Consider the following 19205-nt stretch of genomic DNA (forward strand, 5'->3'; position numbering starts at 1 on the left):
AGGGCTATGCGTGAAGCGTTCAGTGAATTCGAAAGTAAAATTCTATGTACCGACTTGACAGAAAATCCTAGGAAGTTCTGGGCTTACGTTAAATCAGTAAGTGGCTCGAAACAGCATATCCAGACACTCCGGGATGATGATGGCATTGAAACAGAGGATGACACACGTAAAGCTGAAATACTAAACACCTTTTTCCAAAGCTGTTTCACAGAGGAAGACCGCACTGCAGTTCCTTCTCTAAATCCTCGCACAAACGAAAAAATGGCTGACATCGAAATAAGTGTCCAAGAAATAAAAAAGCAACTGGAATCACTCAACAGAGGAAAGTCCACTGGACCTGACGGGATACCAATTCGATTCTACACAGAGTACGCGAAAGAACTTGCCCCCCTTCTAACAGCCGTGTACCGCAAGTCTCTTGAGGAACGGAAGGTTCCAAATGATTGGAAAAGAGCACAGGTAGTCCCAGTCTTCAAGAAGGGTCGTCGAGCAGATGAGCAAAACTATAGACCTATATCTCTGATGTCGATCTGTTGTAGAATTTTAGAACATGTTTTTTGCTCGAATATCATGACGTTTTTGGAAACCCAGAATCTACTATGTAGGAATCGACATGGATTCCGGAAACAGTGATCGGGTGAGACCCAGCTCGCTTTATTTGTTCATGAGACCCAGAAAATATTAGATACAGTCTCCCAGGTAGATGCTATTTTCCTTGACTTCCGGAAGGCGTACGATACAGTTCCACACTGTCGCCTGATAAACAAAGTAAGAGCCTACGGAATATCAGACCAGCTGTGTGGCTGGATCGAAGAGTTTTTAGCAAATAGAACACAGCATATTGTTATCAATGGAGAGACGTCTACAGATGTTAAGGTAACCTCTGGCGTGCCACAGGGGAGTGTTATGGGACCATTGCTTTTCACAATATATATAAATGACGTAGTAGATAGTGTAGGAAGTTCCATGCAGCTTTTCGCGGATGATGCTGTAGTATACAGAGAAGTTGCAGCATTAGAAAATTGTAGCGAAATGCGGGAAGATCGGCAGCAGATAGGCACTTTGTGCAGGGAGTGGCAACTGACCCTTAACATAGACAAATGTAATGTACTGTGAATACATGGAAAGAAGGATCCTATATTGTATGATTATATGATAGCGGAACAAACACTGGTAGCAGTTACTTCTGTAAAATATCTGGGAGTGTGCGTGCGGAACGATTTGAAGTGGAATGATCATATAAAATTAATTGTTGGTAAGGCGGGTACCAGGTTGAGATTCATTGGGAGAGTCCTTAGAAAATGTAGTCCATCAACAAAGGAGGTGGCTTACAAAACACTCGTTTGACCTATACTTGAGTATTGCTCATCAGTGTGGGATCCGTACCAGATCGGGTTGACGGAGGAGATAGAGAAGATCCAAAGAAGAGATGTGCGTTTCGTCACAGGGTTATTTGGTAACCGTGATAGCGTTACGGAGATGTTTAGCAAACTCAAGTGGCAGACTCTGCAAGAGAGGCGCTCTGCATCGCGGTGTAGCTTGCTCGCCAGGTTTCGAGAGAGTGCGTTTCTGGATGAGGTATCGAATATATTGCTTCCCCCTACTTATACCTTCCGAGGAAATCACGAATGTAAAATTAGAGAGATTCGAGCATGCACGGAGGCTTTCAGACAGTCGTTCTTCCCGGGAACCATACGCGAATGGAATAGAAAAGGGAGGTAATGACAGTGGCACATAAAGTGCCCTCCACCACACACCGTTGGGTGGCTTGCGGAGTATAAATGTAGATGTAGATGTAGAAGCATCACATTGTGTCTGATATGGAAAAGGTAAATATCAGTGGTTATAAACTAGCTGCACATATGAGTAGAGAGAATAAGGTGAGAGGAGGAGTTGCTATATATGTCAAAAGTTATCACTGTGTAGAAAGTATAGACACAAAAAAGTTTTGTCTAGAGCAACATATAGAAGCATGTGCCTGTCAACTTAAACTGAAGGAGGGCTCTTTTATGATTGTAACAGTATGTAGGTCCCCTTCAGGAAACTTTCATTTATTCCTGGAAAACTTGGATGCCTTGTTGTGCTTTCTGTCAGATAGGGGAAAGCAAATTATTATTTGTGGGGACTTCAATGTTGATTCACTGAAAGAGTGTAATAGGAAGAATGACCTGGAAATCTTGCTCGGTTCTTTCAATTTGACATCTGTCATTAACTTTCCTACTCAGGTAGTAAAGGACAGCAGCACATTGATAGATAACACTTTTATAGACCAAGATAGGTTTAAAACATAAATTCTTGCCCTGTTGAGAATGGCCTTTCTGATCATGATGCTCAACTAATTACAGTATATGACATAGCTCCATTCAGTAATTCAAAACTACCCTCCAAAGTTGTGCGTTCAATTAATGACTCAACAATTGGAAATTTCAGAGGAAATCTTCAGCAGTTAGACTGGGATAAGGTGTACAAGGAACCTGATGCTAATTTAAAATATAACTTATTTCATGATAAACTTGTAAGAGAATTTGAAAACGGTTTCCCCAAGAAAGTAGTTAAATCTAATTTTAAGAAACCATGCAAAAAACGTTGGCTTACTAAAGGAATAAAAATATCTTGTAACCACAAAAGGGAACTGTATCTAACAACAAGAAAGAGTATTGACCCAGAAACAGCCAAATATTATAAAAACTACTGTGCTACATTAATAAAGGTTATTAAAAAGTCTAGAAGTATGTGCATCATGTCTGAGATTAATACCTCTGATTACAAAATCAAAACAATTTGGAATATTATTACAAGGGAGACAGGGCAACCAAGAGTACAGGATGATGGCATCACCATCAAAGCGAATGGAAACTTGATGAACAACAAGCCGGAAGTCGAAAACATTTTGAATAATCATTTTTTAAATGTTGTAGAGAAAATAGGATCTAAATGTTCATTAGGAAGCAAGGCAGTTAATGGAAGAGGCCTTACCCACACCATTTGATACAATTGAAATTCCCCCCCCCCCTTCTGAAATTAGGATGATAATAAACTCTCTCAAAAATAAAAGTTCACATGGAATTGATGGCATTTCCAGCAGGATAATAAAAGCTTGTTCCCAAGAAATAAGTGGGATTCTCAGCCACATATGTAATAGCTCTCTGCAGCAGGGTATTTTCCCAGATTGACTGAAGTATACCATTGTTAAACCACTGCATAAAAAAGGGGATACGTCTGATGTCAACAACTACCACCCAATCTCTCTTCTGACTGCCTTATCCAAAATTCTTGAAAAAGTAATGTATTGTAGAGTAGCTTCACACCTTGGTAAAAATAAAGTTTTAACAAAATTTCAGTTTGGTTTCCAGAAGCATTTTTCAACCGAAAATGCTATATATACTTTCACTAATGGAAATATTAAATGCTCTGAGTAACCAGAAGTCATCCGTTGGGATTTTTTGTGATCTTATCAAAGGCTTTTGCTTGTGTAAATCATGGAATACTTCTAGATAAGCTCAAGTACTGTGGTATGAATGGGACAGTGCTCAAATGGCTTAAATCATACCAAACTGGAAGAGTGCAGAAAGTTGAAATAAGCAGTTCACATAATGTGCAAAAAAACTGGTGATTTCTCAAACTCTGACCACGCCTATTTTCATTCTCTGCTTTCATATGGCATCATATTCTGGGGTAACTCATCATTGAGTAAAAGAGTGTTCATTGCACAAAAGTGTGTAATCAGAATAATTGCTAGAGCTCATCCAAGATCATCCTGCAGACACTTATTTAGAGCTAGAGATCTTCACTGTAGCCTCACAGTATATATATATTCACTTATGAAATTTGTTATTAACAATCCCAACGAATTCAAAAGTAATAGCAGTGTACATGGCTACAACACTAGGAGAAAGGATGATCTTCTCTACTCAAGGTTAAATCTAACTTTGGCTCAGAAGGGGGTAAATTATGCAGCCACAAAAGACTTTGGTCACTTACCTAATAGCATCAAAAGTCTGACAGATAGCCATATAGCAGTGAAAAGGAAATTAAAAGAATTTCTTAATGGCAACTCCTTCTACTCATTAGATGAATTTTTTGATATAGTAAGTGGGTAATTTCCCCAACCCCCACAAAAAATTAAAAATATTAAGTGTCATATAATATTTTGTGTAATGTAATGTCTTGTAGAGACACCTTTTATTAACCTGACACGTTCCACATCATTACGAAATGTCGTATTCATGATCTATGGAACAAGTACTAATCTAATCTAATCTGTGCAGTGAGTATCAGCTTTGGTAAACCATGCAAGTAGTTTCACATGCTACCCTGCCCTGATAGCCGTACAGTTTGCTAATAGTGGGTACGGAATAAGTGGTAGAGAGAGGATAGATATGTAAGATGGTCGAGAGGCAGGTTGTAACAAGAATGAAACTGGCATAGGGTTGGTAGCCTGGGAAAGTTACACTGTTTGACGAGAATGTTGCTGAGGGTGAGCAAAGGCTATGGTGGGTAGAATATTGGGAGAGATGACTTCATTTCAGAGTTTCACTTGCAAGGTCAAAGGCATAGACTCATTTGGAGATCTTGTTCCTGAGTGAAGGCAGTGGGGTATTTGCAGGGGGGGGGGGGGGGGGGGGGGCTGGGGAGATGCCTAGGCTGTAGTACTGTCGTAAAGGAAGAGTTTAATGTGGAAGATGGCATTAATTCAAGTGTTCCCATATTGTGCTATGTAAATCTCATTATGAAAGAACCTTCATGGATGTGGACGAAGTCAAGGTCTACATTTGCAGACAGAAGCAGCTACTGCAGGCTAATTTTGCAAAGTAAACTTACAACAAATTGTGACTAGTGCTAATCTACTCTTGCTAATGAGAATTGGTTATGATTGAGTTTATACGTGCATCTACATCAGAAAAGAACAGACTTTACGAGGTGCATTCAAGTTCTAAGGCCTCCGATTTTTTTTCTCCGGACTGGAAAGAGATAGAAACATGCGCATTGTTTTTAAATGAGGCCGCGTTCATTGTCAATACGTCCCAGAGATGGCAGCACCGTACGGCAGATGGAATTTTACCACCAGCGGCAAGAATGAGAACTGTTTTAAATACTTAAAATGGCGACGTTTTCCTTACTTGAACAGCGTGCAATCATTCGTTTTCTGAATTTGCGTGGTGTGAAACCAATTGAAATTCATCAACAGTTGAAGGAAACGTGGTGATGGAGTTATGGATGTGTCGAAAGAGCGTTCGTGGGTGCGACAGTTTAATGAAGGCAGAACCTCGTGTGACAACAAACCGAAACAACCTCGGGCTCGCACAAGCCGGTCTGACGACATGATCAAGAAAGTGGAGAGAATTGTTTTGGGGGATCGCCGAATGACTGTTGAACAGATTGCCTCCAGAGTTGGCATTTCTGTGGGTACTGTGCACACAATCCTGCATGATGACCTGAAAATGCGAAAACTGTCATCCAGGTGGGTGCCATGAATGCTGACGGATCACCACATGGCTGCCTGTGTGGCATGTTGCCAAGCAATATTGACGCGCAACGACAGCATGAATGGGACTTTCTTTTCGTCGGTTGTGACAATGGATGAGATGTGGATGCCATTTTTCAATCCAGAAACTAAAGCGCCAATCAGCTCAATGGAAGCACACAGATCCACCGCCACCAAAAACATTTCGGGTAACCGCCAGTGCTGAAAAAATGATGGTGTCCATGTTCTGGGACAGCGAGGGCGTAATCCTTACCCATTGTGTTCCAATGGGCACTACGGTAACAGGTGCATCCTACGAAAATGTTTTGAAGAACAAATTCCTTCCTGCACTGCAACAAAAACGTCCGGGAAGTGCTGCGCGTGTGTTGTTTCTCCAAGACAACGCACCCGCACATCGAGCTAACGTTACACAACAGTTTCTTCGTGATAACTTTGAAGTGATTCCTTATGCTCCCTACTCACCTGACCTGGCTCCTAGTGACTTTTGGCTTTTTCCAACAATGAAAGACACTCTCCGTGGCCGCACATTAACCAGCCGTGCTGCTATTGCCTCAGCGATTTTCCAGTGGTCAAAACAGACTCCTAAAGAAGCCTTCACCGCTGCCATGAAATCATGGCGTCAGCGTTGTGAAAAATGTGTACGTCTGCAGGGCGATTACGTCGAGAAGTAACGCCAGTTTCATCGATTTCGGGTGAGTAGTTAATTAGAAAAAAATCTGAGGCCTTAGAACTTGAATGCACCTCGTACTTCCAAGGAAAAGAGCCACTGTTTCTCATCTTGTACTATCCATCTGCTATTTTCATCTGCTGCTTCGTACCAAGTATTTCTGCAGCCCACTCATCCTGTTAATGAAGTGGGTCTCTCTCCCTGCTTGGAATCTATCGCTCTATTCACTCTGTGAAGGAATGTGAAAGTTCCAGCTATTTTACTACTTTTAAGTGTATCCATTGGCAGTATTTCGCATTTCTCTCATTTAGTTTGAGGGTTGTCTCATTTGAATTCTCCTTTGGACATAATTCAGTAGTACATAGGTCTATTTATTATTTGTGTGTAAAATTTGATAGATACAATTATTTATAAAGTCTGAGAGACCTTCTGTATTTCAGATACTCCACAAATCCAGAAGAAGAAATACATCACTACGGAGTGCAAGTTGCAGACTCCTTTACAAAGAACATCGAGGGATTACTAACGCAGTGCCAAAATCTGATAATGGTATCTAAGGTAACTGCCCCAATGCCTGGCAAAAGTAAAACTCTCCATGGCCTTATCCCTATGTCTGATGACATGAAACAGAACAAGGAATTGAAAAACATATTAGAAAATGTGAAGTACCAGATACAAGACCTTGGCTTGTATGGAGGCTATGTAGCAGCAAATATGTACATCACTGCTCTCACCAAGTTAGCCAGGAGGGCAGGAACTGCAGATGCTTTAGACCTCATCACTGTTATAAAGGAAAACCTGACTGAAGTGAGGTGAGTCTTTCAGAAATTTTCATTAGCTTTGCTAAGAAAAATACACACACACACACACACACACACACACACACACACACACACACACACACACACACACACACACACAGGGAGAGAGAGAGATTGCTAGTTGTTAGGGGGAGGGAGGAGGAGATTGAAAGCTGGGAGGGCGCTGGGGAGGAGTAGATAGGTGAAATGGAAAGAGGAGATTGTGGAGAGGACAGGGAATGCAGATTGAGTGAACTAGGAACCATAAGGGCAGGTGTGGAGATCGATGTGGATCAAGGGTTATCAGAAATGGACACAAGGACTATTGCGGGATTGAAGTATGTGTTACAAGGACAATTTCCATCTATGTAATTCAGAGAAGCTATTATTGTGGAGAGAATCAAAATGGTTGGGGTTGTGAAGCAGTCATTGAAATAAAGCATGTCAGTGTTCAACAACATGTTTTGCATTAAATGATGATGTAGCTGTTGTAATGGTGAGCAGAAAATTGCTCTGCAGTCAGTGGCCACGAACAACGCCACGGTGTGCCACAAAAGTTCAGCACATACATTCTAGTGAGGAGTGGCAATGTACGTAAGAAAGGTGAGAAGGAAAACAAAACATACATGGAATGACAGTGAAAGGGAGAAAATAGATATAGAACACAAGACAGAAACAGAGGACGGATGACACAGGGTGATACGAGGGAAGGCAGCCTTTGGCTGATATTTATCCAGTATTATATGAATTTCCCAATATTATAGCTTTTGCAGTGGGGGCACCCTTTGGGAACTTCCTGGCAGATCTATACTGTGCACTAGTGAAAGACCCAAAACTGGAACTTCGCCTTTTGCTGGTAGTGATCTTCCCTTGGAGCTATCCAGGCGTGACTAATGCCCTTCCCTCACAGCTTCACTTCTGGGAAGAGCGTTGCATACTTAAAAACATTCCTCCATGTTTAGGTCTCAAAAGGGGACCTGATAGACCAGCCCTCTTTGATTATCTGCGTAATTATAGTATTTGAAGCTCACAAGGGAATGGTCCAATAAGACATGTCGAAACCTACTCGGAAATTTTTTACACACGAACAAGACAATGAAAGAAATGCACTGCCAAAATTTTAGCTGCTAAGAGGCACTGCAAGTATTTTGTAAAAAATGTTGAAGTTAAACATTTTTGCTGTGCAAAGAACAGCTTATAACAGTGGTTTGTACAGCCCTGCCCGACTAGCGTGCGACTTGGCGAATCACTCGCGCAATGCTGCATAGCGGAACTATCCGGAATTCCCAGACACCAATTTTAAGCACCTAAAGCCTGGTTTACAATGGAACGAATGAGTATTTGCAGAAAATTCACTACCATTTGCTTGTATATGGGTGGAATTGTTCATAGTACAGAGAGTGGAAGAGAAAATGAGGTAGCGAACGTTGCCTATGAACACTGTGTTATAGTTTTTAGTTTTTGGAGTTAATATTCGGCATACAGAATACTACTCTTTCTTGTTAAGAGCCACAATGCGAAACTTTGCTATTCAGTGAGGATTATTTTGCATTGTGAGTGCACTGTTCTTGACGGAGTATACAAAATTGTGCAGGGAAGGAAGAATTTAAGTGTCTCAATTTGTATGGAAGCGTGACTTGTGGAGATCATGAACTTTACACGGAATTGCATCTCCATCTCTCCTCAGCACTGGTCCAAAATTTTCCTTGTATGTTGGCTGCCATTTTTCCCTGGCCTCATTACCATTGAGGGGAAATTTATAAACAGAACACTAATTACAGACGTCGAGCATCATCTGAAGAGGCGACACAGCTAGTATTTCCACTATGCGTGTAAGATCTAACAGTCATATTCTTTTTTTTTTCCTAAAACAAAAATGATCTAGTGGCAAAGCATGCGCTTCGTGATCCAGAGAGCACAGGATCAAATTCCGTTCAGACCACAACTTTTTCACTATGATTTTTAACAGAGCATTCACCTCTCACAGATGTTAGAATGGCCATGGAAGACATGTAGTTTGGATTCCATGTTAAACTGCAGCTCTCCATTTTCCGATTAGGTAACTGGGGAAGATTAGGGACATAAAAGTAGCTGCAGTGGCATCCAGTTTAAAGGCCTGCCAGGTACACCAGACAGAATTCTCTTTTGCTCGTGCTTGTTAGCTTTGTTGAAAAACTGGCTTAAACTAAACAAACATTTTTTTTAATAACTTCATATCGACAGTTCAGTTCTTGCGCATGTAGTTCTGATTAAAGTGGCTAGCAGGGAAATAAATCATGGCAGTGTTTGATGTCACAGATGGCTTCCATCAATGAGGACTTGTAATTTGTTGAAATGAAATGTGTCTTGCAGTAGTACATTTTATAGCAATTCCTGTTGGTCATTCCTTATAATAATGTTTGGATTTCGTACATTTGAATATCAGTGAAACAGTTCTTTGTTTATTCCCAGTAGTTGTCATATAAATGGGAAGTGTGTATTGAATGACAAAAACAAACACTTTTCTTTTACCAAGCATACTGGATGTAGTAGCCACCAGAAAGATCGCGGGAGGCGCACATTGGCACGGCGCGTCACGGGCGGTAGTTGCCGCAAGTAGAGTCCCGTCCACCAGAGGGCAGGCGAGAATTCGGACGCGACCTCTGCCGGCGTAACAACAAGAACAACAACAACAACTCCAGCAGCACGGGCCGTGCCCAGTCAGTCAACATCGGGCATGCCTAGGACACAGTCCCGGTCTACGCTAAGTGAAGTGCGACGTAAACGTGAACAGTGTTACAACACAATTGGCGACGAGTAGGGTCGTTCTTTCGCGTGTTGCGTCGTTGTTCCGGTTTCGCAGTTTCTCCGCGGCATGGAGGATTTGGTGCGAGTTTTGGTTGCGCAGCAGACGGAACTCATGGCCACCATGAAACAAGTGCTTCCGGCGTTGCTCTCCACGCCGTCTGCTCCGGCGCAGTTCCCTCCTCCCTTTCCCCTGTATGACGAGACGGCGGAGGATTGGGACGCATATGAACATCGCCTTCGGCAGCATTTCCAGGCGTTTCATGTTGCCGAGGCGGAGGTATGTCGTGCTCTCTTCTTGTCTTGGATATCTCCCTCGCTGTATCAAGTTTTGCGGCAGCTAGCGCCGTTGCAGGAACCCTCGTCCTTGACTTTTGACGCATTGTGTTCGTTGCTGTCTTCCTATTATCGCCGCCGCACGCATGTTGTGGCGGCTAGGGTCGAGTTGTATCAATGCAATAAACAGCCCCATCAGTCTTACCGGGCGTGGGCCGCTACCCTGCACGGTCTTAGTCGCAAGTGTCATTTTGTCACGGAGCAGTCGCGAGAGTCGTATGCCCACGTTATGGTACGCGACGTCATTGTTCGTTCGGCCCCTGATAGGGAGGTCCGGCAACGGGCCCTGCAGTTAGAAGACCCTTCCCTCGAGGAAGTGCTGTCCATTGCTCAATCGTATGAAGTCTCTCACGCGGCAGGTCAACAGCTGGAAGCGTGGTGCGACGTCGCGGAGGTTCAGGGTGGCGCAGCCGCGTCCACTGTGTCCGGGGTGGACGACTTGCGAGCGGTACAATCCGGCCGTTACGGCCGCTCCCGCACGGCGCGTAAGCAGAATTCCGGCCGCCGGCCCCTGTTGCCGTCCTGTGCGTCGTGCTATATACATCACGATCGGTCTGAGTGCCCCCAGCGTTGGGCCGTTTGTCGCAAATGTAATAAAAAAGGTCACATTGCTAAAGTTTGCCGCTCAGCCTCAAAGGCATCGAAGGAAGCAAGTACAGAGGACATGGACGTTGACATTCAGGAAGTTTCATCGGGCCAGGCTCCCGACGCATCGGCCCACAAACTCTTTATTGAGGTGTCGGTTCGGTCGCGCCGGTTACCACTGCAAGTAGATACGGGGGCGGCAGTTTCGTTGTTGAATGCACAAACTTATTCTGACCTTGGATCGCCCCCGTTGGCGCCAGTTTACCGGCGTCTACGCGGTTATGGTAAACAGTTCATTCCCCTACTGGGTCAATTCACTGCCGACGTGACTTACAAATCAGTCACTCGGCCTATTACTTTTATTGTTGTCAGTGATGCGAGCTCCGCTAACCTTTTTGGCCTGGATGCCTTTCAGGCTTTCGGTTTTTCTATTGCTGACACCATACAGTTGGTCTCCGAAGACGTTCCCTATCACTCATTGGAATCTTTGATCTCCGACTTTCCAGATATTTTTGAGGAGGGCCTGGGGCGTGTTTCCGATTTTGAAGCTCACTTAACATTGAAGGCGTCGGCTTGCCCGCGTTTTCTACGCGCGAGACAGATCCCCTTGGCTCTCCGCCCTCAGGTAAAGGAAGAGCTAGACCAGCTGACAGCCCTAGGGGTCGTTCTTCCCGTTTCTTCCAGTGAGTGGGCTTCGCCCCTCGTTATTGTCAAGAAGCCCTCAGGAAACTTACGTCTTTGTGGCGATTTCAAGGCCACCATTAATTCCCAATTGGTGGTGGACACCTATCCTTTGCCTCGTGCTGATGAAATGTTCTCCGCCGTGGCGGGTGGCCAATATTTTTCGAAAATCGATCTGTCGGAGGCTTATCATCAGATACCTCTTGATGAGGACTCCAAACGGCTGGCGGTCGTCAACACCCCGTTTGGCCTTTACCAATACCAGCGGTTGGCTTTTGGAATATCCAGTGCCCCGGCGATATTCCAGCATTATCTTGAGCATGTCACGTCGACAATCCCTCGTTGTATTAATTCCCTGGATGACATAATTGTCACAGGCCGCAGCACGAAGGAACACTTGCACAACCTTCGCACCCTCTTTCTCAAATTCAGGTCTGTGGGCTTGCGTTGCAACCTGCGTAAGTCAACCTTCTTCCAACCGTCCATTGAGTATGTGGGCTACACCATATCTCGGCATGGCATACAGCCACTAGGAAGTTTGGTCCAAGGTATCGTCCACCTTCCTCGGCCCACTTCGCTGAAAGAGTTACAAGCTTTTTTAGGCAAGATAGCCTATTACCACCGGTTCATTCCCAGGGCTTCCACTATAGCCCACCCCCTGTACTGCCTTCTGCACAAGGGTGTTCCTTTTGATTGGTCGCCTGCATGCGAGCGAGCGTTCACCTCGTTGAAGGGCCTCCTCACTTCAGCCCCTTGTTTGGCTACTTTTGATCCCCGTAAGCCGTTGGTCCTGGCTACAGATGCTTCGCAGTATGGGGTGGGGGCTGTCCTGGCCCATCGCAACGCAGACGGTTCCGAGCAACCACTGGCGTTTGCGTCTAAAACGCTTAGTCCCGCGCAGGCCCATTACTCCCAGGTGGAAAAAGAGGCTTTGGCCATTGTCTACGCTGTTACCAAGTTTCACCCTTTCTTGTACGGCACGAAGTTTCAGTTAATCACTGACCATAAGCCGTTAATATCGTTATTTGGCCCCACCTCTCAGATTCCGGATAGGGTGGCCCACAGACTACAGCGCTGGGCCTTGTTCCTCTCTAAGTACCATTATGACATTCATTTTCGCCCTACAGGGACAGCATGCCAACGCCGACACTCTTTCCCGTCTTCCGGTGGGCCCGGATCCTACGTTTGATCGAGAGGAGATTATGTGTTTTCATTTGGATGTGGCATCCCGCCAAGCAGTTGATGGCTTTCCGATCACTAGTTCTCGAGTCGCCAGGGAAACGGCGGCTGACCTGGTTCTCCGGCAAGTAGTTCGCCTCATTCAGCAGGGGTGGTCCTCCCGCCCTCCAGGCCGGGCCTCGGACCCTCTACCTCTCGGACAACGGCTTCCCCATTGCCGGCACCGGTATTGGTTTCACAGGGGACGTTACCTCCTCTCCCTGCTGTGACTCTGCCGCACTGCGATGGTTCTCAGCCTTGGCAGCCTCCAGTAGCTCCAGCACCGGCATCGCCATCATTCGAGATGCCCCAGCGAGAGCCGGCCCCCCTAGCAGGTTCGGTTTCTCAGGGGGCTAGTTCACCTGTGGTTGTCCCTTCCCCTTCATCCCCACCACTGGGTCTTGCCCCTCCTGAGGTGGAACGGGATCCGGAGTTCGACAGCTTGTCACCCGTTCTGTCCCGAGCTCCGGTTGTGGGACGACGGGGGCCCTCTTCGTGTGGGTCACTTCCAGCCGTATTCGAAGGTTCCAGCTCGAGGGTTGGCAGATCCCCTCGACTCCGGCCATCCAATGGATGTGGAGGTCATCGCTCCTGCCCGACGCTCCACCTTCCGACGCAGTGGATCACAGTGGCTTCACCCCCCCGAAGGAGGAGGAGTGTAGTAGCCACCAGAAAGATCGCGGGAGGCGCACATTGGCACGGCGCGTCACGGGCGGTAGTTGCCGCAAGTAGAGTCCCGTCCACCAGAGGGCATGCGAGAATTCGGACGCGACCTCTGCCGGCGTAACAACAAGAACAACAACAACAACAACTCCAGCAGCACGGGCCGTGCCCAGTCAGTCAACATCGGGCATGCCTAGGACACAGTCCCGGTCTACGCTAAGTGAAGTGCGACGTAAATGTGAACAGTGTTACAACACTGGACAAAGAAAAAATGGGTGCAGTCAGACACTTCACAATAACCACTAGTTTTGTTGAGACAGAACTGGAATGGAGTCAGAAATGGTCCCAGCTGTTGTTCTGCTTATTGTGCTGCATACCAGGCATACTTGATCAAATTCGTAAAGCGTGGCGAAGAAAACTGGTAATGCACAAATGACTGGAGCATAAGAATACTGTTCCACTGGTAAACCTGAAGTGAGAGAAAGCAATTGCAAATTATTTGTTGCCTGATAATTTCCTGAAAAATGCTGTCCACTGTCAAAAAAATTCTTTATCAAGAGGTTGAATCGCACTAGTAGTTCCAGGGAGAATCCACATCATCCACAATTACAGATTTTCCATCGTCCTCCACAAAAACAGAGGCTTTGTTATGTCCAGACCATGAATCCAACAAAAGTAAAGAATTAGTTTCTGCACCTGGTAGGAATACATTTTGAACAAAGAGTTGAAAATTATTATTTCCCATTTTTCTAGATTTTGACACGTCGATTTCAAGATTTTTGCAACAAAACAGTCCATTTTTTTATTTTTGGTCCTAATTTGCCTTGTAGTTCTTGAAGACAGATATACAGCTGAGGAAACAGTAAACCACTCATACTTATCACTGTCATTATCATAAATGAACATGTCATTGCATTCATTGATTGGGCAATCGACTCTTGTCTTTTTTTTTTTTTCCCCCAAAGTGATAAAGTGCGGTGTGCATGCAGTTATTTCATGAAACCTGACTGTTCAGTATTATAAACAGCAGTTGTGAGGATAAAGGCAAGTTTCATATTTACGTCAGCTATGAATTTATAGCATTGTCTACCACTGGCAGCTGCTCTACACGTTTGTGTGACATAAACTTGGAATTTTGCGACTTCCTATTCTGTACGATTTCGTGAACCTGTGTAGCCTGGTTGATGAAGCCTGGAAACTAGCAATGTTCATGTCAGATGCAATTCGGAGGGCCCAATCTCGTAGATCTCTGTCTGTAACGGTGCATAGCCTCTCACGAGCAGTTCTAAATCTTTTAAGCAGTTTTTCTTTCAGATGGATTGCGGTTTCCTTTTGATGCATATTTCTTACTTCCTGTAATTCGTTCTTCCATTTGTACAGTTCACGCTCCGATTTTATGAAACAAAAACACCTTTGCACACTGTGTAACTTCAAGCATTTTTTCCTTCCTTCATTTAACCAATATTTCAGTGCCTTTTTTTTGTCACTGAAAGCTGTTGCAAGTGTGTTTTTTTTTTAAATAAAAAAAGAAAAAAACTTGGGAGGTATTCTTCGTCAGGACTGTTACTCGCAGAACTGATGTCGTCCGAACCACATTTCACGGAATCAACAAAGTTATTTTCCATTTCTTCTAATGTATCCACAAATTCAAACGAAATGTTGATATCGTTTGAATGAGTGTCAAGGAAATCAACTAACAAATGACATATGTACGTCCTCAGGAGAAGTATATGATTTTGTGATTTTGGCTGGAAACCACGTTCTTCATATTTCATCATTGCTAAATTGAGAATGTTAATTGGATTCCACATTACTGTGAAACTGGAAGAAAAAAAACTGTACTATTACCAGGCATGCCTTACAAGGGCACAATAAATATGAATTCAGCTTTATCTGTATTCTTACCAATTTTGCAAAAAGCAACTGGTAATTTGTAATAGATGTTACTTGAGTGGGTAATTTGAGAGAATAGTAACTGTGTACTTTAGTGTCAGAGAAACTATCAATGAACAGTAACCTGAAACATCCGTTACAAATTACGATCGCGTTGTGTCGTGTTTCCTGTTTACAAATGTACCGCCGACCTTGGCTGTGTATGTGCCTAGTTGCACATGAACAGCGCCAGTAGGGGTGTACATTTATACCACCACCTGGCGCGCTACGAATTTTGCAATTTCCAACTATCTTTTTTTAATACTTGCAATGCATCTTAGCAGCTAAAATTTTGACTGCGTCGTTCATTGTCTTCTTCGTATGTAAAAAATTTCAGGGTAGGTTTCGACTTGTCTTATTTGACCATTCCCTTCTCAATCTTCAAATATCAATTACCTAAAACAATGTGATGCAGTTAAAAAAAAAAAGCATTTTTAGATTAGATTGTTGCCTCTTGCTGTTAAGTACTAAATATTATTAGATTACTAACAGTCACTGACAGCTGAGTCCATTGTATTACCATCTTGGGTTCAGATATCACTAGTGGTAACTTTTTTTATTTTTTTTTAATTTTGTATTTATTGTCAAATGGAAATGTTAACTAAAAAACACCAAACTTTTTTTTTTAATAATCTCTTTTTTAATTACTTGCCATACAGAAATAAATTAAAATTTGATACAGGTTTTAAAAATGTCTCATTGTTAAATGAAAAAAGTGCATCAATAATACTGTTTTCTGTAGAAATGAAAAATCATTTTATTTTCCATGTGAGGTTTTGCATTTTTGTACAAAATTTTATCATGAATAGTTGCATTTTCTTGTGATTAGTAATTAAAAATAAAGAAGATGCTATTTTTATTAAAAATTATTATTCAGTATTTGATAATTAAGATCTCCATTTGATAATAAATATAGAATTAAATAAAGTTAATCACTAGAGTGAGTTGAACAAAGGACTTTGCGGTTAGGAGAGTTAGACTTTATACATTTCACTCAGCGACTGATGACTGTTAATTATCAAGTAAAATTTTGTAGTTAACAGCACTCAGAAGTCTTTTAATCTTCTAATGTGTTCTTCTTCTTAATTTTAATTAAGAATTGTATTGTACTGCTTTAGGAAACTGATGTCTGGGCACTGAGCTTCAAATCCTGCAATTATGAAGATAATTGAAAAGGGCCTATCCTTTAAGTTGGGAAAATACTATTGAACAATTAGAAGGTTGAAACCTTAATGATTGTTTGCTGTAGTTAATATTCTCATCAGTATGCAATGTGAATGGAAAAATATTGCTATAAGCAAAGATAATGTGTTCTTTAATTAATATTATTTCCTAGTAAATTAAAAACTGCAATAAAATGTATATTATGTGAGATGTTTATACGTATGGCACAAAAGTTATCTGAAGATAATATGGGGTGAGTCTAGACAAATTTCCTTGCATAGTATCCCCCCCTTTCTCCCTCCCTCCCTCCCCCCTCTACCCCCTCCCCCCTCCCCCCCTCTCTCTTCCCCTTCCCCTATCCCTTCCCTCTCCCCCAAAACAGGGAGGCGTATAAATTTACTAGAAGGATTCCAACATGATAATGGGGGAAGGTCCAGCAGCTAGTGTTTACTTTTTTAATCATCACAATACGTATACCATATATGCTGCCTTTGCAAAACAAGGGGGGGGGGGGGGGAGGGGCGGCATAGTTCTATAAATTCCAGGACAAGATGCATGAACATAAACTGGGAACATTGAAATGTGGACTTCATTTTCAACAGAATATTTTGAGGAAACATGTCCACGAAAGTGAAGCCTGTGGTGCCTCATGAATTTCGGTGTGAATTTGAGAAACACTCGCTATTTTAGGTATGAGTGCGGGAGAGCGAGAAAGTTTCTACCAATCCACCTGTTTTTATGTGCAGGTCGGAAGTTTGTTATTAGAAGGCTGTAAGAAGGCCGAGTCACTGATGACTGCTGCGGAAGCAAAGGGAACTTCACAGCAAACATAAACATAGCCAAAGCCTTGCAGACAAACAAAAATTACGCGAAGCGAAATGTAGTGTGAGGAGGGCTATGCGAGAGGCGTTCAATGAATTCGAAAGTAAAGTTCTTTGTACTGACTTGGCAGAAAATCCTAAGAAATTTTGGTCTTATGTCAAAACAGTAGGTGGATCAAAACAAAATGTCCAGACACTCTGTGACCAAAATGGTACTGAAACAGAGGATGACAGACTAAAGGCCGAAATACTAAATGTCTTTTTCCAAAGCTGTTTCACAGAGGAAGACTGCACTGTAGTTCCTTCTCTAGATTGTCGCACAGATGACAAAATGGTAGATATCGAAATAGACGACAGAGGGATAGAGAAACAATTAAAATTCCTCAAAAGAGGAAAGGCCGCTGGACCTGATGGGATACCAGTTCTATTTTACACAGAGTACGCGAAGGAACTTGCCCCCCCTCTTGCAGCGTTGTACCGTAGGTCTCTGGAAGAGCATAGCGTTCCAAAGGATTGGAAAAGGGCACAGGTCATCCCCTTTTTCAAGAAGGGACGTCGAACAGATGTGCAGAACTATAGACCTATATCTCTAACGTCGATCAGTTGTAGAATTTTGGAACATGTATTATGTTAGAGTATAATGACTTTCCTGGAGACTAGAAATCTACTCTGTAGGAATCAGCATGGGTTTCGAAAAAGACGGTCGTGCTATTCGTCCACGAGACTCAGAGGGCCATAGACACGGGTTCACAGGTAGATGCCGTGTTTCTTGACTTCCGCAAGGCGTTCGATACAGTTCCCCACAGTCGTTTAATGAACAAAGTAAGAGCATATGGACTATCAGACCAATTGTGTGATTGGATTGAGGAGTTCCTAGATAACAGAATGCAGCATGTCATTCTCAATGGAGAGAAGTCTTCCGAAGTAAGAGTGATTTCAGGTGTGCCACAGGGGAGTGTCATGGGACCGTTGCTGTTCACAATATACATAAATTACCTGGTGGATGACATCGGAAGTTCACTGAGGCTTTTTGCAGATGATGCTGTGGTGTATCGAGAGGTTGTAACAATGGAAAATTGTACTGAAATTCAGGAGGATCTGCAGCGAATTGGCGCGTGGTGCAGGGAATGGCAATTGAATCTCAATGTAGACAAGTGTAATGTGCTGTGAATATGTAGAAAGATAGATCTCTTATCATTTAGCTACAGTATAGCAGGTCAGGAACTGGAAGCAGTTAATTCCATAAATTATCTGGGAGTACGCATTAGGAGTGATTTAAAATGGAATGATTATATAAAGTTGATCGTCGGTAAAGCAGATGCCAGACTGAGATTCATTGGAAGAATCGTAAGGAAATGCAATCCGAAAACAAAGGAAGTAGGTTACAGTACGCTTGTTCGGCCACTGCTTGAATACTGCTCACCGGTGTGGGATCCGTACCAGATAGGGTTGATAGAAGAGATAGTGAAGATCCAACGGATGGCAGTGCACTTCATTACAGGATCATTTAGTAATCGCGAAAGTGTTACGGAGATGATAGATAAACTCCAGTGGAATACTCTGCAGGAGAGATGCTCGGTACGGGCTTTTGTTAAAGTTTCGAGAACATACCTTCACCGAAGAGTCCTTCAGTATATTGCTCCCTCCTACGTATATCTCGCGAAGAGACCATGAGGATAAAATCAGAGAGATTAGAGCCCACACAGAAGCATACAGACAATCCTTCTTTCCATGAACAATACGAGACTGGAATAGAAGGGAGAACCGATAGAGGTACTCAGGGTACCCTCCGCCACACACCGTCAGGTGGCTTGCGGAGTATGGATGTGGATGTAGATGTTGATGTAGATGTAGACGACAGGTGTTTGCCACCAGCGCCACAGAAGACGTGATGAAAACTCGGGGAATAATTATGTAGTATTCTTTGATGTGTTAGTGTCTATGGTGATTATAAAAAAGACTAATGAACAATTGAATATAGATTTCTATGCACGTTCATGTCTTGGACTCGGAGAAGTCAAGATGCATGTTCATATTTTCATATGGTTTTTAAACCAACTCTTATGTCT

General features: G+C 43.2%; 1 protein-coding gene across 7 annotated transcripts in view; it reads left to right on the forward strand.

Annotated features, from left to right (window-relative positions):
* Positions 1–19205, forward strand: part of LOC126260799 (endoribonuclease Dicer-like) — a 450082-nt gene that overhangs the window by 103600 nt on the left and 327277 nt on the right. For all 7 annotated transcript variants that reach the window (XM_049958149.1, XM_049958148.1, XM_049958147.1 and 4 more), the window contains exon 6: positions 6593–6964. In XM_049958149.1, the coding sequence (XP_049814106.1) occupies positions 6593–6964 (372 nt within the window). The remainder of the gene's footprint in view (positions 1–6592; positions 6965–19205) is intronic.

This window comes from Schistocerca nitens, chromosome 5 (genome assembly GCF_023898315.1).
Source record: "Schistocerca nitens isolate TAMUIC-IGC-003100 chromosome 5, iqSchNite1.1, whole genome shotgun sequence".
In the NCBI taxonomy this organism is placed as follows: domain Eukaryota; kingdom Metazoa; phylum Arthropoda; class Insecta; order Orthoptera; family Acrididae; genus Schistocerca; species Schistocerca nitens.